Source organism: Heterocephalus glaber, unplaced genomic scaffold (assembly GCF_053883595.1).
Source record: "Heterocephalus glaber isolate CG9 unplaced genomic scaffold, H.glaber_assembly_v1.0 deba00001733, whole genome shotgun sequence".
NCBI lineage: Eukaryota > Metazoa > Chordata > Mammalia > Rodentia > Bathyergidae > Heterocephalus > Heterocephalus glaber.
The window spans coordinates 17,145,360-17,168,545 of NW_028258444.1; the positions used below are offsets into that span (position 1 = coordinate 17,145,360).

The following is a 23,186-nucleotide window of genomic DNA, read 5'->3' on the forward strand; positions in this document are numbered from 1 at the left end:
TACTTTCCAATAATTTTTTTGTTTTTAATATCAATTGATGTTTTAAAAAATACAGAGGTGTTTGACACAGAATAGCACCATTGTGTAGAGCACACAGTCCCTGCGCCCAGCATCTGGAGGAGGTCTTCTTGCCGGGGCTGGGGGCAGTCACTCAGGGGACATTTGACTCATACCAGTTAATTTCCTGCCTCTGCCTTGACCCAAAGGTCTTACAGGAAGACAATAAATAAATAGAATACCAAGATTTTATTTTGCAGTCTGCCCAGTTCAGGTCTCTTAGAAGCACAGTCCAAACTGTGACAGGGTGGGATGAATGGACATCAGGTCAGGTCAGCCATTCAGTGTGGAATCCTAGAGTGACTGGGATTGGAAAGTACTTGGGTCCTTCGGGTTTGTAATTGATTGTGTTGTTTCTGGGTTCAGATTTTTACAAGAAGCAGACAGGCCCTATCTCCACGCCAAATTCCTGCTCTGGCCCTCCTATGTCCATAGGGGCAATGTCAATGATGGGGAGGCGTGAGGTCTTCTGTGACCGGTACTCAATGACAGTCTTGCCCCACTTACCGGTGTGTTTCTAGGGAGAAAGAGAGGAGATGCTATTCAGTAGATGCCTTGAAGTCTAGTGCCAGCTTCCCAGGACCCCAACAGTGAGCAACCACAAAGCGTCAGCCCCATTTAGTGAGCAGCCCAGACCTCTTCTTGACTTGCCCGAGCCCTCTCCTCTTCAGCTATTCTCAGCAGAGCCCTCCTCCACCAACCTGTCTCCCACACTGTCCACCCTCACAGTGGGCTCCTCGTCCGTGACCCCTTCTTCAATGTGTTGAATATCGAATAGGTGTGCGCATTCATATTACATCACAAGTTACTCATCTACAAGAGTCACTGAGGACCAGGCAGGGCCTTGTTTGCTCTAAGCCAGGGAGTTGACAAGCTGACTGAACGACATGTACCTCTCCCTCACCTGTCACTTTAGGGCAGGACACCTGCTGCAGGCTGGCCTTCAGCCCTGTTCCAACGCACCCCACCCTGGGCAGTTCTCCTCTCTGGTGCCCCACTCACCGTGCAGCCATCCTTCAGGACAGTATACGTGAACCTGCTATTGCCCTCAGCCCGTATCTCCACATCGTTAGAGCCCTGGAGGAGCAGGGCCTTCTTGAGGCTGCCAGCTACTTCATCCAAGTAGGCAATGCTGTTCCTGCAGTGGTAGGTGATGTTCTGGAAGCCCTCCGTGGACAGCAGGCGTAGGAAGGTCATCTGGATGTTGGCAGTGTTGGGAGCCAGGTTGTCATCTCCATAGCTGAACTGTGGGGGTAGAGAGGCAGGCGTGAGGCCTGGCACAGCATTCACTGGGTCCAAGGCTGCAGGGGTGCCCACAGTTCGGGGCTCAGGAGTTGTGGGCTGCTTAGGCAGCAGGGAATGGGTATTTTGCTTCCAAGGAGCAGAACAAACTCAGAGGGCCTCTTTTTCACCTCTAAGTGAGGAACAACACTCTTCCTCCTCTTTCCCTCCTCTCAAGACCAAAAGAAAGCTGGTGGAGAATTGGGGGAGATGCTAAAAACACCCATGGAGAGAAAAAACAAAGACAGAGAAGCCAACTTGGGCCTGAAGCACCCAGATACTCACATGGAAGCCACCATTGATGGTTTCTCCAAACCAGACGTGCTTCTTCTCCTTGCTCTTGCTGCTCCACCAGTTCTTCTTGGGCACATTGGCTGGGTTGGGGTAGACGCAGGTTTCTCCTGTGTCCATGTTACAGAAGACCTTCATGGCATCCAAGGTGCACCCCTGGTTGGGGTCAATCCAGTAGTCTCCTGCACAGAAAGAGGCAGTACCCCATCAGGCTCAAAGTCCTACAAGGGTCAGGCTGACTGGGAGACAGAGGGCCTACAGGGAGACCAGGGTGCAGAAAGGGGAGGCCTGCAGATGGCCTAAAGGGAGGGGAGACAAAGGACACAGGGCCAAGGAGATCTGGAAGAACACAGGCAAAAAGGGAATGAGGAGTGCCCCCCAGGGGATGGGCCCCTCCAGTCACTTCTGTTGTGCCAGGACAGGTGAGATGGGGAAGCAGCCATCTGCTGGGACCTTCCTGCCCTGCACTAAGTGGCATCTTCGCCTTGCTGCTGAAGGTAGCCATGCCATCTCTAGGGCAGGGGATCCTGGCCTCCAGGCTCACCACTCTTCCACTCTGGGTGGCAGAGTTTCAGGTCCCGGCAGGTGCGAGCAGGGTTCTTGCGGGAGCCCTCGGGGCTACGGATGCTCTCAATCTGGTTGTTGAGGGACTTGAGTGTGGCATCCACTTCCACATCATGCTGTCTCAGGGTACCGGCTGCCTGGTCAGCCCGCATGTACTGCAGGGGGTCGGGGCCCTTCTCTCTCTGGCCTAGGCCAGCAAAGGCAGACATGTCAATGCCAGGGCCAGGGGGACCTGGGGGCCCAGGGGGGCCCGGATTCCCAGGAGGACCCTGCAACAGGAAACAGAGGTCAGACAGGAGCCATGGGGAGGAGCCCCTCCTGTGTCTGTCCCCGGCTGCTAGAGTATACTAGTGTCCTCTTCCCAGTCCCGTGCCAGGGCCTTGCAAGGACCAAGAAAACCATAGCACCTCCCAGTTCCTCCTCAGCCCCTACCTCTGAGGAGACCTCAGGATAAAGTACACCATCACCGTGAGCTACAGGCCCATGCTCCCAAAGAGGTCCCAAGCACCAGAGAGATGCTGGGGACACCTCAGCCAGCAGGGATAGAGTCAGGACACTTACAGCAGGGCCAGTTTCGCCTGAGCGTCCACGGGGACCAGGAGGCCCAATGGGGCCAGGGATTCCATTAGCACCATCTTTGCCAGAGGGACCGACAGGGCCAGGGGGACCCTACAGAGCAGGAGAGAAAAGGAGTAATAAGAAAGGAGTGGAGGCTGGGAGTAGCTGTGGCCAGTCAGGTGGCCACCCTAAGGGGACAGGCACGCCGCTGAGCCACAGTGCCTGGAATTGGTCTCTGTTTGGCCGAGGACCAGCAAGCTCCCTTCATTGTTCTCCCACCCTTCTGAGTTCCTGGCTGTAAAATCCTGCCAATGGAGGCTGGCGTGAAGAACTGGCCTCGTATTCCTCATGGAAAATCGGCCCTACCTCTCTCCAGGTACCTTCTGAGTACCCGGGAGGCAGCAGTGTCCCCTCCGCTTCAGAGCTCCCACCCCTCTGGGAGGGCTCACCCCACCCCCAACTCCACCTCACTTACTCTAGGGCCAGAGGGGCCAGCAGGACCAGAAGCACCTTGGTCTCCAGAAGGACCCTGTGAAAGAAAGCAGCAAAGGGCAGAGATCAGCGCAGGCAAACGCATAAAACTGTCTATCTGGGGAGGCGGGCAGCAGCTGCATGTCCCTCCGTGTCCTCTTTCCTCCTCCTCCTCCTCCCTCCGTCTCCACTCTGAGGCAGCCCAGGGGGTTTCTGACAGTGACCCCTTGGGCAGCAGACAAAGCACCGGTGGGCTCTGAGCAGCATGAGGCGCTGAGTAGCACTCCTCAGGCAGTGACACTCACAGGAGGGCCAGGTAGACCCTGCAGGCCAGTGAAGCCACGGTGACCCTTCACTCCCCTCTCTCCAGGTTCTCCAGATTCTCCTTTGTCACCTCGGGGGCCTTGAGGGCCCTGGGAATAAGACAGACATGGATCAGAGAGCAGGTAGGGGCCAGCAGGAGCCCTCTGTTCGTCCCAAGCCTGTCCCTCCAGGGGTCCCAGCACGGGGTACTCTGATACTCACTGGGATTCCTCGGGCTCCAGCTGGTCCTGCGGGTCCCATGGGGCCCTGTGCACCCTGCGAGGAAAAAGTGAGAGCGACATGTGGGAAAAGCAGTGTGAGGGACGTGGACAGCCCTCCACACCTGCCACTGGGCTGAGCACTGCGAGGCCCCTGGACCCGAGGACTGCCCAGGGGAGGGCGATCCTGGCCGCGCCCCCTGCTCGCTCGGCCACTGCCCCAGCACCAGCTCCTACTGAATCGAGGCTACTCACAGCTTCTCCTCTGTCTCCTTGCTTGCCAGTGGGGCCGGAGGGGCCGGGAGAGCCAGGAGGCCCAGGGGCTCCGGGACCACCCACGGCACCAGTGTCACCGCGATCACCCTGTCAGGACACAGAGCTCAGGCTCAGAACAGAACATTCCAAAAGAGGACAGCAGCTCCTTGTAGACTGACAAGGTTAATGCCCACCTCTGCCTTGGCTGACCTTTTAGGCCCCGTGCACACGGAGACGTGACAGACTCACCTTGACTCCCGCCGCGCCATCTCTGCCAGGGGGGCCGTCAGCACCAGGGCTCCCCTGGGCAGAGAGAAACAAGAACACGATTAGAGCTGCTCCTTGGCCCGCCCCTCACCCTCTCCTTCTCCCCGGAAGCCCAGGCCTGTTCTCTTCCGTTCGACTAGCACTTTGGAGCCAAAGCTGCCTCTCCAGGCTTTTGCCCTGTTTTTTCCCTGTGTGCCAGTATCTGGGCTGCCCCCCTCCACGGCCTATGGCACTGGGATCTTGGGCCTAACAGCCCACACCGCCATCCCCTTCTCCGGGGCTCTGAGACTTGGCTGGCCGGGGACACCGATACACCGGGCCCTCTCCCTGGTCAGGATCACCCCAAGGGGGTTCCCCACTCACCTCTCGTCCAGGTTCACCTGCAGGACCCGTCAGGCCAGGAGGCCCCACAGGGCCAGGAGGACCTCGGTCTCCAGATGAGCCAGGTGCGCCCTGCTTGCCAGGCTCACCCTGCAGGGACAGACACAAGGACCGTGAGTGCACACCCTGGACATCCCCCTGGGCCCCCACAACCCCTCTCAGGAGACAGGACTGGTAAAGGGACAGTTCTGAGGGTGCAGGGTGGGTGAGAGACATGGGCCGGGAAGGCTCCTGCCAAGGCCGGGCCCTGCAGCAGCAGACACTGCCCAGCTGGGCTAGAGGGAGGAGCACCCGTCACTCACCGATGGGCCCGGCAGGCCCGGGAATCCTCTCTCACCACGCTGTCCCGGCAGACCAACAATGCCTCTCTGACCAGCCAGACCCTGGGGGCCTGGAGGACCATCAGCACCCTGGGAGAGGAGGGCCAGGAGAGGAGGGCTGACAGAGCTGCAGTGCCCTTGCGCATCCACACAGCCCCTGCAACCTCCCGCCTGTGCGTGCGGCTCAGGAGCCCTCACGACTGTGCACCAGGGACCTCGGCACAAGCCTGGTGGGCACTTACAGAGGGACCGTCATCTCCGGGCTCTCCCTTCTCGCCAGGGGGTCCTGCAGGACCCTGGAGGCCAGGGTCACCAGCTCGGCCAGGGGGACCACCATCTCCTCGAGCACCTTTGGGACCATCTTTTCCAGAAGGACCAGGGGGACCAGGGGGTCCAGGGTTGCCCTAAGAGGAGCAAATGCAGGAGTGAAAACTTGTCTCTCCCTTCCCAACCAGGCTGCCGCTTTGGCCTCAAGGAAGTAGCTCCCCTGTGGGGACTTCACTGTCCCACACTAAGGACAGCTTGACACCCCAACCCAGTCTTCCTCTTTGGGCTCTTCTCTGGCAGCACCTGGCCAGCCCCTGCACACTTTACCTTTCCCTGTCCACACAGAATCCCTCCTGCCTCTTCCACTTCACCCTCCGTCCCCCAGGCCTCAAGTTGCGAACAGCCCCAAGCCTTCTGCTCACCCAAGCATCACTCCCTCTGCACTTTGCCTTGGTGAGCTGAGTGAATTTTCCTCATCTCTGCTCTCTCCTATAGCCCCCTAGGAGTCAGATGTGGGACTTGCAGGCTTCCTTATAAAGCAAAGAGCCAGGTGCACAGAATGTGCTCTAGAGATGTGTCCAGGATAAAGGCCATCATGCCAACCCTTCTTGCTTGCTGAGTCAGAAATCTGGGGAGGGAGCCCAAGATAGAGGGGAAGGTTGCATGATCCTGCCCCTGCCCTTAGCTGACTAGAAGAGGCCAGTTAGCTCATCCTCCCAGTTAGCTAACTGGCTAGTGGCTGGCTGCTGGCCTCCTCCACCAGGAGTGGAGATGGGCAGAGGAACAGGGGCAGCCTGGAGCTCTCTAGACCTCTGCTGGGGGGACTAGGCCAGACAGGTCCACTCCTGCCTCCTGTCCCGGGAGTAAGGTAGCCACCAGCCAAAGTGACACTTACATTGGAACCTGGGGGTCCGACGCGGCCAGCGGCTCCCGGGAATCCGGTGGCTCCCTGTGAGGAGAGGACAGCTCTGAATACCTTGGGCCCTCGGTGGGGCCAAGAATCAAACCAGCAGGGGTCAGGGCGGGGGCAAAGGGGATGTCTCAGCAGCGGGAGGCTAGAGATCAGCACGAGGGGAGGTAGAAAGGGAGAAGGAGCCCCTTGGGCCATGGAATCAGGCACCAGGACCTCACACCCACAGGACATATGGGCGGCCGGGCGAGGGCTGGGAACTCCCAGGATGACTGTGCCAGCAGAGAGAGACGCTTTCGCTTCACCTGGCAAGGAATGGGCTTGGGCTGGGGCATGAACAGGACTGAGAGGGGAGGAGGAGGAGGAGGAGGAGAATCCTGAACACCCCAGGAATCAATTAGCTTGGTAAGTCAGGGTGGGGTGAGGGTGGAGGACCTCACTTACCGGGGGCCCTTGAGCACCTCGGGCTCCTTTAGGCCCAGTCACTCCAGTAGGACCCTGGGAAGGAAAGGAGACAGGGAGGCTTTGAGCCCCAGCACTGGACTCCTGAGGCCTAGGTATTCAAAGCACAGCTTCTGGGAAGTAAGATCCTAGCTTGGAGAAGCCACCATAGGCAGCCTACCCACCCCACCAATGGAAGACTCCAGAGAAGCCAACCAGGCACCCACGGAAAGTCTCACCTCCGGGAAAGTCTTTCCAGTCCCCTTACCATCCCTAGGGGACCAGCTGTCTCCTGGATGTCTGTGGTCAGTGGAGACACTGTCTGTACTTTGTGCTGGTCCTCCGCCACCCGACCTGGGCGCCCCCTACACCACACCCCAGACAATGAGAGCCCCTTCCACTGTCTGACAGCAGGGTGTCCCTTGGGCCCCTAGCCATTCTCTCTCTGTCCTGTCTATCAGGGCCTCTCCTCTTGCACCCAGCCACCCCTGCCTCATGGGAACACTTCTGGGGGAGCTGGGCTTCACCCACCTGAGGCCCAGGAGCTCCAGAGGGGCCCTGAGGACCAGGGGACCCAGCATCACCTTTCTGTCCGGCCTCTCCTTGCTCACCCTTGGCACCAGGCTGTCCATCAGCACCCTGTAACCAGACGTGGGGACAGGTGAGGGAGGGGGAAGCCAAGCCCTTGAGGCTCCAGGAATGTAATGTGCGTGAGTTTATGTGTACAATCTGGATATGAAGACTGGGTCTAAGACAGGACTGTTATATTCCCGTGGAAGCATGAAAGAAGAGGGGAGAGTCCATTTCCCTCTTCCTGAAATTCTGTCCCTCCCTCCTTCCATCCCTCCTCCACACAACTAGAGGGTACCCTTGGGTGCTGGATATGGAGCCAGCCTGTGGCAAGGGGTAGGACTGGGGTGAACGGAGATACTCACAGGGGGTCCAGCAAATCCAGCAGGTCCGGGAGGCCCAGTCTCCCCACGTTCACCCTGTTAGGAGCAGCCCAGGAGAGGTCAGGTGCCACTGCCTGCCTCCTTCTGTGCCCTCTCAAGAGCCCAAAGACCCCTGCCCAGCCCAGTCTCATGACCAGTCACCCCCAGAGGGCATATGAATGTGGCCCGAGTCTCAAAGGAAGGGACCCAGGCTGGAAAACCTCTCTGGGGCGGAGGATCTGTGGCCCAAAGGCCCTGTGCTGTGACTACATCCTGGGCAGGAGGAAACTGTGTGAGGCAGACCGCAGGGCAGGCTAAGGACAGAGCTGACTCCCTGGCTTCTGGAGCAGCCACTCACCGGGGCACCGCGAGCACCAGCACTTCCGGCGGGGCCAGGAGGTCCAACTTCTCCCTAGGGGGAGCCAGAGATGAGGAGACAGCTCAGAGGGGGCCCTCAAGAGCCAAGGGCCCCCAGGAAGTCCTGCCTGTTCTCCCCTTGTTTCAGTCTCCCCGGCAGCTCTTCAGGGCCTTTCACCCCCGAGACCAGCTGCTCCACCAAGCAGGGCACAGAGCCAGGGGCTTCCCTGCTGAGCCGACCCCCACCCCCGACTCCTGCAGCGCCAGTGACAGGAGGGTGAAGGATGACGAGGGAGGTGGATGTTTGAGAAGACGGCATCTCTGCCAGGAGATGAGAACCAGCCTTGCTGGGCATGGGAAGCCAAGTGGGGAAGGGCAGGAACCACTCACCTTCTCCCCATTGGCACCTGCTGGCCCAGGGGGGCCGATGGGACCGGTCAGACCCTGGGAGAGAGGAGGCAGGAAGTCAGCCACACGCAGCTACACAGGGTCTCCTGGGCCCCACACCCGATGGACCTTGGTGTTCCCTCCTGCCGTGGCCTGGTTCCCAGCTTTCACAGGGAAGACCCCGTGGTTTTCTGTTCCCTCCCCAGAGTGCTGGAGATCCACTGTGTCCCTGCACCTGTCCCACCTCAATCCCCAAGTCCCGCAACCAGCAGTCACTTACTCGTCCGCCATCCTTTCCAGGGGCGCCCTCAGGGCCTTTCTCACCAACATCGCCCTGGAGAAGAGAAAAGCAGCTGCCTCAGGGGGGCACTTCAGGGCTCTTTCACCAGCTCAGTCCCACCCTGCTGGAGTTCCAAGTTCAGTGCTTGCCCAAGAAGGATTTGCTGTAGCCTCAGCATAAATGACAAGAAATAATGGAGCGAGATGAAGGCCAGGATGTCACTCAAAGGCTGAGAGCTTTGGAAGGAAGTCTGCAATCTTCTGAAGAAAGGGTGATCACAGCCCTCATCCCCACAGGGACACGGAGTGAGGAATGTGGCAAAGCTGAGGCTTCGGGGAGAGGCACATGAACCCTGGAACTTACCCTGTCTCCCTTGGGCCCAGTGATGCCTGCCGCTCCTCTCTCGCCAGGCATTCCCTGCAGACCTGGAGGGCCCTGAGCCCCAGGAGGGCCAGCTGGGCCAGAGGCACCCTACAGGGTGGGGAGGGAGGCCGGAGGAGTCTTGGTGGGCAGCACCTCCCCCAGAGCCCCAGTGTACACAGTTTGGAAAGCCTATATCCCAGTCCCTCCTTCCTTCCCTTCTTCTTCCCCTCATTCCTCCTACTTTTCCTCCTCCTGAGCCCCTTGCCTCCCTGTCTCCTCAGGTCTCGGTCTCACTTACTTTGGGACCATCTGTGCCGGGAGTGCCAGGGAGGCCACGGGGACCCTGGAGGCCCTGGGCACCGGGAGATCCACGTTCACCTGGAAAGCCTCGTTCACCCTGTGACAGACACAGGAGAGTCACTCTTGGGCAGATCAGCAGGGAGGAGGCCAGGCAGAAGTAGGAAGGGGCGGTGCAGAGGGGATTGGAGACCTGAGACCAGGGCTAGGAGGTCTTGGCAGAACTGCACGGAGAGGGCAGGCCCAGGGAGACACCCAACAAAGGTGATGACAGGATACTCACCCTGGGACCCACGAGGCCGGGGGCTCCAGCTTCACCAGGAACACCCTGGAGAGCAAAGGAGAGGTGAGAGGGTGATGACCCTGGACTCCGCTCCCCCAGGGCAGCTCTCCCTCCAGGAGAGCTGTGCTCAGACTGTGTCATCTGTGCAGAGGTGGGATGTGGGTCTGGGACATTCCCAGGCCTCATGGGCTCCTCATGCCTTCCTGCCCTTGTCTCCTGTGCATCAGCTAAATAGGTTGCAGGCTCCAAGAGCTCCCTACTTACCTGGTCACCTGGTTTTCCACCTTCACCCGGGGCACCCGGAGGGCCAGGAAGTCCCTAAAAGCCAGAGTAAGAGTTACACATGTTAGCGTAGGAACGAGTTTGCTTCCCTGGCCCTTTAGGGAGGCACAGCACAAGGAACACCAGAAGGGGACAGGGATGAGAGCCAGGAGGGCAAGGAAGCCTCAGACCCCTGGCATCCCACCTGCTGCTCCCCAGAGAACCCCAGGTGTGGAAAGGAACTGGATAGAAAGCTGGGTCCAGCCACCTACCTGGAATCCAGATGGCCCAGGAGCACCCTGCTCGCCTCGTTCACCAGCAGGTCCCTGTAGAGGACAAGAGAAGGCCAGCTGGGCAAAGCCCTCCAGAGAACCTGCGAGCCACAGCTAGAGGGACCCGGAGCAGCCAGCAGGGTGGGCAAAATGAACACCCCCTCCTGCACCATCCAGCTATGGTGTGCTGTGAGCCTCCCTCCCATCAGTCCACCAAGGTGGGGTCCACACTGTTCCTGGACACCCCATCTCCATCGGGATGGATGTGTCCTAGTTCAGCCCAGATCCCCATCTCTCAGCTCTATTACTAGGAGGGCTTGAGGTTCCCCTCCCTCTACCCACCAAGCCTCTTCCCACAGAGCCACCTACAGGGGCTGGGTAGGTACTTACAGCGGGGCCAGGAGGCCCTGCAGCACCCGTCTCACCATCTTTGCCAGGAAGACCCTAGAGAGCAGAGAAAACAGGTCATGTAATGATCTAAAGGCTTTTCTCCAGTTCCCCAGTCCTCCCAGGACTACTGGGCAGATGCACTCTTTGGCCCAGGGTTTCTAGATCACCTTGATCCCCTAACTGAACTCAATTTCCACCCTTCCCCACCCTTCCTTCACTGGCCCCTTCACTGTCTCTGCCTTTCTTCATAGAAGGATCCCCATTTCCCCACAGCTGCCTCCAGCAGCCAGAAGTCTCCCTGGGTGGATGCCAAAGGACCTGAGCTAGTATGGGGTCAGCCACAGGAATCAACACTTGTTAACCAGGATCCCAAGACTATGCCCTGTCCTCCACTGGTGTCCAGCCAACACCAAGCCATGGGTAGTGGGAGGGGTACTTACTCTTAGACCAGGAGCACCAGCCAGTCCCTTCTCGCCAGCTTTGCCAGGCTCTCCCTGGAGAAAGAAGAGAGCAGGACCATGAGGTGGAAGGTTGTAGAGGGAGTGGGGGGATAGAGCAGGCTGGGGACTCTGGGGCTTGGAGCTCCATGCTGATGGGCAGCAGGGAATAAAGCCAAGCATCACTCCCTTCTGTTATACTCAGAAGTAGCCAGGCCACTAGGCATTGCCCTGTGGCACAATGTCATGGCTGTGATGTCCTGAACCTCAAAGGGACCTCCCTTGTCCAGATCACGTGCACTCTGTGGGACAGGAGAGACTGGAGCTGCCCATGGTTCAGAGATCCCACCATCACTGTCCCTGGGTTAACTGTGTTCAGGATCCAACCCTTTTCCCAAGGACCAAGGAGGGAGGCAGCATCACATGGAAGGAAATAGAAGAGCAAATTATGACTTACATTGGCACCCTTGGGGCCAGGGAAACCCATGACACCAGGCTGCCCACGAGCCCCCTGAGGACCTGGAGGTCCAGGGCGCCCATCTTCACCAGGAGCTCCCTGAAAGAGATGATGCCATTCTCAGAACATAGACCCTCTGACTGCTTCCAGTCATCAACATGTCCCAAGTGCCCACTGTGTGGCATGTACAGGATGAGGCACAGGTCACACGCGTGGCATCTAGGATTGACCAAGGCTGCAACCCGCAGCCCAATCCACACACCTGGGCTCATCTGCAACAAGCTGCAATGAGCTCCGAATTCTGCCCCTGAAAGTGCACACAGAGCTTTGTCTTTCCCGCAGGAGTGGCCTCCAAATGATTGGGGGGTGGCATTTTCCGAGCTCATAGTGACTGCACGGGCCACACCTGGCCCCACCACCCACCCTCTATCCCCTTCCCCGCTTCTCACTCTTCACAGCACACCCAAACTCCTTCCCACCACCTCCCCATAGGTGTCCTCCATTCTCCCCGCAGCCCAGGATGCTGAACTTACAGATGGACCAACTTTGCCTTGAGGACCAGCATCACCAGGGCGACCAGTGAGACCCTGTGTTCAGGAGAGATAAGAGGGTGGTATCAAGGCCAGGCCCAAGACCTCCCAACCTGACAGCACAGGTTGGAGAGGGCAGGCAAGAAGGGTGTGAGGGTCTGTGCAGAACTCAAAGCCAAGGGCAACGGCAGCCGTCCTACTTACCCGGGCTCCGGGAAGGCCAGGTTCTCCGGGACGGCCAGGGTCACCATTGGCTCCCTTGGGGCCAGCAAGGCCACTGGGCCCTCGCTCTCCAGGGGCTCCCTACACCAGAGGAGACGGGGAGTCAGTGGGATGCCTTGTAACCATGAGTGGGGGGAAGACCCAACCCTTTCTTCCCCACTCACCTTGGGACCTGCCAGACCATCCTGACCTGGGAAACCGCGGTTGCCAGGAGCACCCTGGGGAGAAATGGGATGGAGGCAGGGAGTGAAAACAGCTCCTCACCCAACAGGCTCCAGAGGTCCATCCCATCCACCCACCCACCACAACTGGTTTGGAGCAGGAGCTACAGTCTGCGAGATTCTGGGAGGTAACTTCTTGGCTCCATGCCCATCTTTCTGGGAAGGAGTTCGTTGTTTTGTGTCATCCTAAGGGTAGGGGCACAAACAGGATAAAGATCCCTGTCTCCCTGGTCGTGGATGGAGGAGAGGAGTGTGCTATCCAGAAAGTCACAGGACTTGGCAAGGACTCAGCCCCAAGACGCGTTTAGCAGACAGGAGGCTCCTTGTCCACTTACTCTCTCTCCAGGGGGACCAATGGGCCCCGCACCACCAGGCTCTCCACGAGCACCTCTTTTGCCTTCTTCACCAGCAGGACCGGGAGCTCCCTGGGGGCCAGCAGGACCCTGAGGACCAACAGAGGGAGAAACAGGGTGAGTCTTCTGGCCTTGGGGCAAGCACTGGCTCCATGTGCAGAAGAAGTGATCTTGGCAACATTTCAGGGCTAGGGGACTTGGGGAAGGAGGGCCACACAGAATCACCATGGAAGAAGCACCCCAGGGGAGAAAGGTAGTGTAAAATTCAATGTGTTCAAACTGGGAGCAGCTGTAAGAGGGTCCTCTTAGCCCCATGAAGCCCACTTGTTTGGTACAATGGAAGAGAGCCCGGGCTGGGGGATGGCTCCAGGAGAGGGGCAGTGGGTTAGGGGCTGTTCTGTGCCCCAGGGCAGCGGCGAGGAAGACCAGACTGGCAAGCAGATACTCACCGTTTCTCCTTTCGGGCCTTGTTCGCCTTTGAAGCCAGCAATACCAGGCTCACCCTGTATGAAGGCGAGAGGCAGACTCACACTGGGTTTTCTCCACGGAGCCTGCCTACCTCCAGAAACCCTATCAAAGTGCCCTCACAGGACACTGGGTGAGGCCAGAGCAGGAGAACACAGGAAGAAGAGGGAACATCAGGGTCACTTCGGGTTCTTACCGCCTGACCTTTTGGACCCAGAGGACCTGTAGCACCTTGAGGACCGGGAGGACCACGGGGCCCAGGGAAGCCAGGAGCACCAGCAATCCCAGGAGCACCCTGTCAGCATGAACAGAAGACAGGCACCTCAGGAAAGAGGGGAGGAAGGACTGAGCCCACCTGAGGAACCAGCCCAGTGCAGCACTCACGGCAGATCCTTTGGCTCCAGGGATGCCATCAGTTCCGGGGTTTCCCTGAAAAAGGAGAGAGTCACTGTAAAGTATGCAGCGGAGAATGAACCCCGGCCACCTGCCAGCCCTGCAGGTCCCAGTCCGAGGCACCAGGACAGATGCTGTCCACTCAGGGATGTTCCTGCTGCGTGTCTCAAGGGAAGGACCGGGGATGGAGAGAACCATCCCTCCTGGAGGTCAGAGGGAAGGAATTGGGCAGGAGGAAGGTTTGGTGATTGGAGCCCATGCCCCTCAGAGGGACACATGGAGTCAGGAGTGCCAAGGCCACAGACCCTTCCCCTCAGGGGAAAGAGGAGCTGCACTTACGGAAGCACCAGCAGGCCCAGGGGACCCAGGGTTGCCCGGTTCGCCTCGGGGACCTTGACCACCTTCAGGACCACGGGCTCCAGTGGGGCCAGCCTCACCCTGGAAAGAAACCAGAAGATAAAGAGAAAAGTGGAGAGCATAGACCTCCAGGGGCCGGGCAGCAGTTTAGGGCTAGCTGCTTGAGCGCACAGTTATGTGTATGCACTAGCCCTACATGTGACCATGCATGTGCACACAAGTTTACATGCAGGTCTCATGGCCATTCTTGTCCTCACCAGACTGGGCCTGAAGACTTCCTACTCCTGCCTTCTCTGTTCTTCTCCTGGCCTCTACACTGGAACCCCCCACAGACACAGTTGCAGTTGCTTGCTCAGTTAGAGCCATGGGCAGCCTGCTGGGTCTGGCAGCCCTTTCAGAGAAGCCTGGGTTCTGGGACACTGTGCCATCCTAGCACCATGAGATAATGACAGATAGCCTGGATGGTCATCTCTCCTACCCTGTCCTATTTTTCTACTCATGAAGGAAGAGAGGCTTGAGAAGGTGACTTCCCAGTCACCTGGCCTTCTGCTTCCTCGAGCATTTCAGCTCAGACCACTGCTTCGTTCCTACCTGGCTGCAGAGCAATCTGTTTGAAGCACACGAACCCAGGGCAGAAGCAAGCTGGGACAGTCATCCTGATTCTACTTTTCTCTGCTCCAACTCCAGCCAGATTCTTCTCTACCTCTGGCAGCCCCCTCCCCCACAAAATGGCTCTGCTTTATTTTCCTTTTTTCCTGAAAGTTACAACTCTCTGAGATTAGACTCTCTGGACAAGGAAGGCCCTAGGGAGGGCTGCTGACCTAGAGAGAGGGCAGAGCCTCCTTAGGTTTCTTCTCAGAGCGTTCTTGCTTCACTTTTGTAATTATTATTTTCTAAAGGTCAGGCCCCCTCACCTTCCGCTATCCCTCTTCACAATGAGTCTCCTTCACCCGGCTCCCTGGGCCTCAGACACTGTCTGGTTGTCATGGAAACCCCCCGGAGGGGAAAAGCAACCTGATGCCAGTGACTCGAGGAGGCTCCTTATTCATTCCCAGGGACATACACGCTGGAATCCCTCCTGGGCTAGGGGCCTTTCCCTGAACTGGCTGGCCTCCCACTGGCCTCTATAATCTTTAGAAGAACTCCATTAACGTGGCTTGGAGGAGGCCAGCACCCCAAGTGAAGCAGAAATTCGAAGGGGGCAGAGGGAAGCAAGGTGCCCTCTTCCCCTGCCCACTTTACTTCAGCTCCCTCTGCCCAGCTTCTGGATTCCCCCAAGCCTGTCTTCTTTCCTTTCTGCCCTGGTTTTCTGCTCCCTCCAGGGTCTCTGGGATCTTCCCATCTCTCTCTGCCTCTCCCTATTCTGAAGCTGTAACCAGACCTCCAGCTTCTGTCATCCCATCTTATTCTCCCTTCCAGAGGATGACTCTGGAAAGCCTGGCTTTCTTTCTTTCCTATGTGGGGAGCTTGGGTGGAATGGGGGAGATTTCTCAGGGCAGTAGTGGTGTCCAAAGCCCTGTAGCAGGGGTTTTAGGAACGGGGAGCTACTGAGCGACTTGATGAGCAGGGCACACACCTTGGCACCAGGAGCACCAGGGAAGCCAGGACCACCAGCTGGACCAACGGGACCCTGGAAAGAGAAAGTGGTGGAGGCGTCAATCTGGGCAGAATCCCTCTGACCCCCAAAGAAGACTCCTCCCTACCTCATGATCCCCCCGCCCCGCACCTTTTTACTGATTTTGATCTATGTCCATTGTGGCTAAAATCTCTGGACAGAAACTCTCCCTGTGGTCTATGTCCCCAAGGAATGCCAGAGAATGCCTTGCTTTGCCTGGCTTCAGAAGGCAAAGAGAATCTCTGACTATACATACGGTAAGAAGCTCCTTGGCTATCCCTCCTCATGATTAAAAAAAAAAGTTTTTAAAGGGCTGGGAATGTAGCTCAGTGCAAAGACCCTGGGTTCAATGCCCAGTTCAGGGGAAAAAAATAAAAAGACACAAAGCTGCTAGCAGGGAGTTGAGAAGGAATGAAGCTTCTAAGGCTGTCACCGGCAGGCCCAAGGGGCAGTCCGCCCCCTCCCCTCTCTGAAACTGCTGAGCACAGTGGGAACCGCAAACTGAACTTACCGGAGGCCCAGCCGGGCCTGGCTGGCCATCATTGCCTCGGGCACCCTGTGAGCAAGGAACAAGAAGCCATGTGAGAGGTGCGCACAGGCCCAGCAACCCCACTCCCAGGGAGCGGCACCCACCCTCCCAGGAAACGTGAGAGACACCATCTCAGGGCCCCAGGGCTGAGCATGAGGACGGCAAGGCCTGAGCTGCCGGTCAGCCTGCCCCCAGGACCTGCTGTGGTGTCGGTGTGGGTGGGCCGAGGGTAGCAGTGGGCTTGTTCTTCTGGTTAATGAACCTTGGGTAATTTCCCAACTGGCCCTTCATTTCTGAAACTTCAATTTAGACCCCAGATATCCCTAACTTTAAGGCTGAGTTTTCATTTAGTGACTCAGTGAACTGGGCAAAAGGAAAATGAAATAGCCTTGCAGCAACTTTGACTCAGTGCTTGCTGACCACACAGAGGGAAGCGCAGGCATGGCTTGGTCAGGGGTCTGTTGAGGCCTCCCCCTGGTTAGCCCCAGGTTGCCCCTGTGCTCTGCCTCTCCAGACAAACTGTTCTTGAGGAGAACAAAGATGCTCACAGGATGCCTCTCACTGGCTGAGGAGGCAGCTACTTGATGGAGATGGGGCACCAGCAAAGTCCCAGAATCACACCTGAGCTCCTGCCCTGTGAGGCTCCGCTCTGCAGAGCAAGGCAGGGCTGCCAGGACTCTCTGCAGGACTCACATGTTGAGGGCTTTCCTTGTTTATGGTGAGCACCTTCCAGATTCTGTCTCAAGGTCCTCTAGGGCCAGGGAATTCTACCCTAACCCAGTAGCCATTGGGCTGGGCAGAATGAACCAGACCTGGAATCTGGTCCTTGGCAGGGGACCCCAGCAGGTCAGGAGGGGACATTTCCCCAGCTGAGCCTGGTCTGTCAGCATCTGCCCCTCCTCAGAAGCTGAAAGAGAAGGGTGCTTTGAAGGGAGTTCATACTTTAATACTTAGGCTATGGTCCATTTCTCCTGAATGAAACTATCCAAACTGGAGGTCCACAGGAAAGCAAGACAAGGAAGAAAAATCAGAGGGGAGGCACAGCTTCAGTTTTTCTGTAGCCCTCTTAGGCTGGCCAGGGTGCTTCGGGAAGCTGTGTTCTTAAGAATCCCCAAGGTTGGCCAGCAGAGAGCCCAGAGCTGACGATGAGAGAGGGGAGCTGCTGTGTTCCTCTGAGAGGCCTGTGCTAGGCTGAGGTCTGCATCTGCCGCTCTCCCTGCGACAGCACTGGGCTGAGGGCAGGGTCCGGGCCAAGGCAGAGAGCTGCATAAGCCCGCCTGTGTCTGGGGCTGCACAGCTACCTTCGGGAAGTCCAGGCTCAGAAGGCCACAGGAGACCTCAGAGCAGGGGCCTGGGTGGAGGGCTCAGAAACAACAGAGTCAGTGTTCTAAGCCAACTCTTCCGCACACAGTTCCAGCCTGACTACTGTGGGGACAGGAGCCAGCAAGGAGGGGCAGGCACCTGGGAAGGAGGAGAACCACAGCAGGGATGCAGCTCAGCCTCACCTCTTCATGGCCAGGGCCACTGTGGCTCAGGGCCTCCCACAAAGCCCAAAGTCATGGTCCTGCAGATCCATAGAGGCAGCAATGCTTCTAGGCAGGCCCAGCGCTCTCATCCCCTCTCACACAGTGACCCTGGGACAAGGCACAGTGGCAGCTCTGGCTCATGAGCAGGGCTTGAGGCTGCCTCTTATTTCACTGAGCTGCTCTTGAGGGAAATGTCTGCCAATCAGATACATCATCTGGAAAGCAGCGCGGCGAGTGCAGCTGATTTAGTGTGGCCCACCCCCCACGGACCTGGAGGAAGAGCCTCTGAGCTGGTGTGGCTGAGGAGAGGGAGCACCAGAAAGCATAATCTTTCTTAAACACAGCTTTCATCACATCACTCGCCTGAACAAACACCTACAAGGCCTCTCTATTGCTAAGGATCCAAGCTAACTGCCTCCTTCTGACACCTGCACCTTCCACTGGCTGCCAATCCCTTCGCTGGTAATTTTCCACAGCAACTAGAGGCCAACAGAGTCCAAGCCTGCAAAGTACCATTTGTCTTAAGCTATTTAACCTTTCTGTGCCCCAGTTTCCTCTTCTTTAAAATGGGGAAAAGAACAGAAACTACCTCACAGGGGAAGAGTAGACAAAGCGAAGCATGTAGGTATTAAACCCAGGAAGTGCCTGTGAGAGGGAGACCATCGGAGACCGTCACTGATGCAGCATCCTGTCTGGAGCCCCGTGAGCTGACGCTCGACTCTGCTACCCTTTTTGAGGACACCATCATGGGAGCAACCCCAAAGAGCAGAGTGGCACAGTTCTCTAGCTAAGTCTGTACACTCCACCCAGATGGACAGGGCGGGTGGAGGCTGCTGAAGGGGTCACCTAATAATCCAGACTGATGGAGAGAGAGCCTGGCTCTCCCTGCCCAACCCCTCAGGCCTGATCAGCCCTTCCTCCTAGCATGGTACAGGCCTTCCTGGGGCTCTTTCTGGAGCACACTCAGGGTGTGTCCTTCTGGGATGGTGTTGCTTTCTACACCTCCGGGACTTGTCCTGAGGACCAGGTCAAATAAGCTTGTAAATTCTAAAGAGCTGAGCATATAACGGCATTTGGCTTTGCTTATTCCTCACCGCAGCACCAGCAGGGCCAGTCCGTCCTCTCTCACCAGGCAGGCCACGAGGTCCCTGGAAGACACACAGCCCAAGCATGAGTTGGCTTAACAGTGCTCGGTGTGGTGACTGCTCCCTGCAGGCCCCTCCCAGACTCGGGAGACAAAAACTGAGCCTCTCCTGACCATGCCACCTTTCTGGCCAACCCGCATCCCCTCCCACAGACTTTCTGCCAGGCAGCACCCACAAACACACCTGTTGTTCCCTATGGGGAACCTTGTTACAAACATGGCTTGTTTCTTATAACAGAAAAGCTCCCCCAAAACATTGAGAATAAACACAATGTTTAAAAACGGAAGCATAGACTAAATGTGTGAACATGGCGATTTCAAAGAAATGTTGGTGAAAGGTTGAACAAACCATCGGTCCGTTACCTGTTGCTGTTTGCTCACAATCAGATTGAATCTGAAGCAGGCTATTGGTGTTTGCTTTTAATCAGATCGAAAACTGCAAATCTACTTTCCACAAAGAGAGCAAAGGTGTTTGAAGTGCAGCCACCTGACAGGCACTGGGGGTCTCCAGAGTGGGCGGCTACAGCTCCTGTGGGGGACACTCATACTCACCATTGGGCCTGGAGAGCCATTCTCCCCAGGGGAACCACTCTCACCCTGGAAGAAAAGATACACAAGGTCAGTGCCTGGCCCTGAGAAAGCCTCTGAAAGGCCTGGGATCGAAGCTGACGCATTCCAGCTTCATCTCCATGAGGGACAGTTCCTCAAGCTCTCAAGCCTGTTATTCATTCACTAGGATCAAGCCCAGCCAACACTTTGGTTGTCCCAACTCCATAAACCCCACAGCACCTGCCCTGCTGGACAGAAAGTCTTCTTTTTCTTGGCCATGCTCCACCCCTACCTTCACACCTGGGGCACCAGCTTCTCCCTTAGCACCATCTAGGCCTGGGTAACCCTGAAGAATAAGAAAAAGAGCTTCATCACACTCTGGAGCCCAAACAGGAAGGAATACACATATCCCAAAGTGCTCCTTCTACCCTAGGCAACCCCTTCCTTTCAGTAACCTCACCTACGATACTTACTCTGTGACCTTTGACACCAGGAAGGCCTGGGGTTCCTGGGAAGCCACGAGCACCCTGCAATCCAAAAAGGAGACACTCAAGACACAGATAAAATGGAGTAAAGGCTGTGCTGGGCTTTTAGAATGCCTGCAGAGCCAGCTCACTTGGGCCACCAGGGAAGAGCCTGCATCCCAGGACCTGGACAGTTCATTTAGCCAAACCCAGAATCCCTCAACCCTGCCTCCTTGTGTTCACACACATGATTGCCAGTATGAGGGCATGATACACACAGGCATGACTAATATCTGGCTTTGGACTGAAGTAATTGAACTGGACGAGCTGCATGGTGCAAGGAGGGAGACAAGGGAAAGCCTGTTGAGGCTGGGAAAGGTGGGGCTTTACCTGAGGGCCAGGTGGGCCTCTTTCACCAGATTTTCCAGGCTTTCCAGCTTCACCCTGAGAAAGAGAGACAGAGAGAGACTGTTCTTGGAAGACACTAGCATGGCGGGTGAGCTCCAGATCAGCATCTCTCCTCTAGCCCTCTACACACTTGTCCACCTGTCTACTCTCTCCCCCACTTTGTTCAGGCTCCTGCTCCCTGGATGCCTCTCATGGGTCAGTTATTCTCTTGGTTCTTGCTAGCCTCTGGCTTCCCCTGGCAGACTGTTGCTCTCCTTTCCTGGGCTCTGCTGACTGCCCTGACCTCAAGGGACTTCACTGGCTAATGCCATTCATGAAAGTAGCTTGAGAGCCAACTCTTGTCTCTGCTTTGCTTGCATCCTCTGCAGACATCCTGACTCAGGGTGAGCTTTTTCTAACTCATTTACAATTGAGATAATATTAGGGTGTTGAGTGATTCTCTCTTTGTTTTTCCTTCTCTACAACTTTCTGCCTTGTGTTTTTCTTCTCCCTCCTCTCATTTCTCAATTTCCCTTTCTAGGCCCGATGATGTTTAATTATTTCCCTTCTCATTGCATCCAAACCAGTCCCCAGGGAACTCACAAGCTAAGTCTCAAATGCGCACACAGACGGTGGGCAGAGCTGGAGTTTAGGATTGACCATCTTGCCACTCGCTCAGGGCATCGCTACCCCAGGTGCCTCCCTTCTCCCTCCAGCACACAGGCTCAGTGGGCCCTTTCAGAGGCCCATTTGACTATGTTCATTTGACTAGGCAGGTGTACTCACATCATCACCAGGTTTTCCAGGGGGCCCAGCAGGACCACGGGGACCCATGGGACCCTATAAACAAAGCAAGAGTTTAAGAGATGGTCAGAGGGGGTAACATTTAAGTGGGCAAAACTCAGGGATGGTAATTTTGGAAGTCAGTTCTCCTAGGAAGAAAAAGTAGAAAGGTCAGAGCAAAGTGCAGAGCCAATCATAGTAGGAGGGAGCAAGCAGCACAGGCCATGGCAACCCCCAGAAAGGGGACTGTCATGGCAGTTCCTGGTGGTCCTGCCACAATTGGCTCTCTGCCAGAGCTTCTCCATCAATAGGGAGTGACATCTGAATTCCCCCTGGACTGCCCTGCTGTGGGAAAAAGCTGGTGGGGCCTGGTAAAGGAGGGTCCAAGGGATCTGTCATCAGAGGCTCCTGGGTAGAGGGAAGCGGGGAGGGACATAGGTACTCACAGAAACACCAGGTTCGCCAGGTTCACCAGGGTTGCCTTGAAATCCTTGAGGGCCCTAAAAATTAAAGTGAGGACACCAGGTTGACTCCCCCAAACTGTGTTAATCAAAGAACTTCCAAGACAAGCATCTGCAATGCTACCAAGAGAGAAAGCCCCAGGGCCGGGGATTTAGCTCAGTGGTTCTGCAGCCTGCCTCGCAAGCAAGCGCAAGGTCCCAAGTTTGATCCCCTGTACAACCACCCCCCCAAAAAACAAACAAACAAACGAAAAAACAATGAGAGAAAGACCCAATACTTACAGGAGCACCAGCAGGCCCTGGAGGTCCTCGAGGTCCCATGGGGCCCTGCATTGGGACAGAAAGAGAGGTTCATTGGACACACTTCACCAGCAGCCTCCGGGGGCCACATTCTCCCCGCCAGAAGCCCAGACAAAGAACAAGAAGATGCTCTATGGGCAGGGGGCCTACAGTGGCTGCTCCCTCTCATTTCCCACTCCCCACACAACCATCTATTTTTATTTATAGGCACCATTTGGATGGAGAAGTTGGCCTCATTTTCTCCTGGACAGCAGCCATGTTTACTAAACTCTGAGTTTCATTTAGCATGTGCCAAGTCAGAGCTGCACGGCTGAGATCTCCTGCTGGAAGTCTTGTGGATGCTGGAGAACAGTAGCTGCTGTGTGCATTCTTCAGTTCTCGTTCCAACAGCTACAGCAATTGGCTTTCTAAGACACAAGCTATATGCATCTCTCCATCCCCATTCTTCTTAGTTGCTCCAGTGCATCATTAAAACTGGCATCTAGCACCATTAGAGGCCAAATGTTTGGTTTTAAGTAACTGGAAGGTTATATAATTGACAGAGAAGCACCACTGTAAGCAACTATCTACAAAGCAGAGGTTGTCAGGCTCCCTAGCTCTGCTAAGACCACCTCGTGTCATTTTGGCTGCAAACAACTGTTGTTTTTCTTACCATGGGTCCTTGCATTACTCCCATCTGGGCACCACCAGCCTTCTCATCAAATCCTCCAGCCATCTGGGCAGCAAAATTCTGCAGAATCAACCCAACATCCTCTCAGGAGGCTGTGAGACCGAAGGTCATTCCTACTTGCCAGGGAGCTATATCTGGAGCTAAGCTAGAATGCTATTTAGACAATCTCTAGTTGTTAGAAACTAATTGGAGGGCCGGGGATTTAGCTCAGTGGTTTCGCCGCCTGCTACGCAAGCATAAGGACCCGAGTTTGATCCCCGGTACCAAAAAAAAAAAAAAAGAAACTAACTGGACATTGACCAGAATTAGCAATGACGTCCGAGAAATAATTTGGGGGAATATGTTATTAATGACAGTGGTAAAATCATTTCCCTGGAAGATGAAGTGTTATTTGGAGGAATATCAGTTCCTTGAGTTTCATTTTATACAATTATTTTTATATTCTAAGAGTATTACATACACTATTTAACATATATTGAGAAACATAACCAAAACATCACTTCCAAAGGTATTCTTTGTTCTCTAGGACTTCAATGCCAAGCAAAGGACTAAAATCAACAGTCTTGAAATATTTCAGTGAGGGATGTAGTAGGCGTCTGTGAGCCAATTTAAGTTGATGAATTGAAAACATAGCAAACATCAAAATGGCAAACCTGCAAAAACTGGGCAATAATATAATTTGTTGACTGGTTTGATTCCAAACACGATGTTAGCCACACACCTTTACTCAGTGGGGCCCTTTCATGAGAATGAATAGTTGCTTGGAATGTACTTGGCAAGGATCAGGAATAAATGTCTTCCAAGGACAGTGATCACTCCTCTTCCAGAGAAATACAAGTGCCCAGTCATTCTGTCCCCAAACTCCTACACCCACCCCTAAGAATCAACCACATGGTACAGACGCCAGGAAGCCAGGT

At 56.0% G+C, this 23,186-nt stretch overlaps 1 protein-coding gene across 4 annotated transcripts in view; it reads right to left on the reverse strand.

Annotated features, from left to right (window-relative positions):
- Window positions 1-23,186, reverse strand: part of Col2a1 (collagen type II alpha 1 chain) — a 30,321-nt gene continuing 7,135 nt past the window's right edge. For 3 of the 4 annotated variants that reach the window (XM_004863103.4, XM_087199922.1, XM_087199923.1), the window contains 47 exons: window positions 22,252-22,329; window positions 21,582-21,626; window positions 21,285-21,338; window positions 20,842-20,895; window positions 20,059-20,112; window positions 19,678-19,731; window positions 19,497-19,550; window positions 19,208-19,252; window positions 18,606-18,659; window positions 15,968-16,012; window positions 15,418-15,471; window positions 13,824-13,922; window positions 13,476-13,520; window positions 13,288-13,386; window positions 13,076-13,129; window positions 12,609-12,716; window positions 12,217-12,270; window positions 12,035-12,133; window positions 11,834-11,887; window positions 11,301-11,399; window positions 10,847-10,900; window positions 10,407-10,460; window positions 10,017-10,070; window positions 9,748-9,801; window positions 9,484-9,528; window positions 9,202-9,300; window positions 8,904-9,011; window positions 8,541-8,594; window positions 8,264-8,317; window positions 7,875-7,928; window positions 7,520-7,573; window positions 7,116-7,223; window positions 6,588-6,641; window positions 6,129-6,182; window positions 5,209-5,370; window positions 4,949-5,056; window positions 4,629-4,736; window positions 4,248-4,301; window positions 3,999-4,106; window positions 3,748-3,801; window positions 3,528-3,635; window positions 3,227-3,280; window positions 2,755-2,862; window positions 2,174-2,462; window positions 1,624-1,811; window positions 1,060-1,302; window positions 245-574 (listed from right to left, as the gene is read on the reverse strand). In XM_004863103.4, the coding sequence (XP_004863160.1) occupies window positions 428-574; window positions 1,060-1,302; window positions 1,624-1,811; window positions 2,174-2,462; window positions 2,755-2,862; window positions 3,227-3,280; window positions 3,528-3,635; window positions 3,748-3,801; window positions 3,999-4,106; window positions 4,248-4,301; window positions 4,629-4,736; window positions 4,949-5,056; window positions 5,209-5,370; window positions 6,129-6,182; window positions 6,588-6,641; window positions 7,116-7,223; window positions 7,520-7,573; window positions 7,875-7,928; window positions 8,264-8,317; window positions 8,541-8,594; window positions 8,904-9,011; window positions 9,202-9,300; window positions 9,484-9,528; window positions 9,748-9,801; window positions 10,017-10,070; window positions 10,407-10,460; window positions 10,847-10,900; window positions 11,301-11,399; window positions 11,834-11,887; window positions 12,035-12,133; window positions 12,217-12,270; window positions 12,609-12,716; window positions 13,076-13,129; window positions 13,288-13,386; window positions 13,476-13,520; window positions 13,824-13,922; window positions 15,418-15,471; window positions 15,968-16,012; window positions 18,606-18,659; window positions 19,208-19,252; window positions 19,497-19,550; window positions 19,678-19,731; window positions 20,059-20,112; window positions 20,842-20,895; window positions 21,285-21,338; window positions 21,582-21,626; window positions 22,252-22,329 (3,933 nt within the window). In that variant the 3' untranslated portion in view covers window positions 245-427. Of the gene's footprint in view, window positions 575-1,059; window positions 1,303-1,623; window positions 1,812-2,173; window positions 2,463-2,754; window positions 2,863-3,226; window positions 3,281-3,527; window positions 3,636-3,747; window positions 3,802-3,998; window positions 4,107-4,247; window positions 4,302-4,628; window positions 4,737-4,948; window positions 5,057-5,208; window positions 5,371-6,128; window positions 6,183-6,587; window positions 6,642-7,115; window positions 7,224-7,519; window positions 7,574-7,874; window positions 7,929-8,263; window positions 8,318-8,540; window positions 8,595-8,903; window positions 9,012-9,201; window positions 9,301-9,483; window positions 9,529-9,747; window positions 9,802-10,016; window positions 10,071-10,406; window positions 10,461-10,846; window positions 10,901-11,300; window positions 11,400-11,833; window positions 11,888-12,034; window positions 12,134-12,216; window positions 12,271-12,608; window positions 12,717-13,075; window positions 13,130-13,287; window positions 13,387-13,475; window positions 13,521-13,823; window positions 13,923-15,417; window positions 15,472-15,967; window positions 16,013-18,605; window positions 18,660-19,207; window positions 19,253-19,496; window positions 19,551-19,677; window positions 19,732-20,058; window positions 20,113-20,841; window positions 20,896-21,284; window positions 21,339-21,581; window positions 21,627-22,251; window positions 22,330-23,186 lie in introns of all 4 variants that reach the window. The other variant, XM_004863102.4, reaches the window with a different exon arrangement.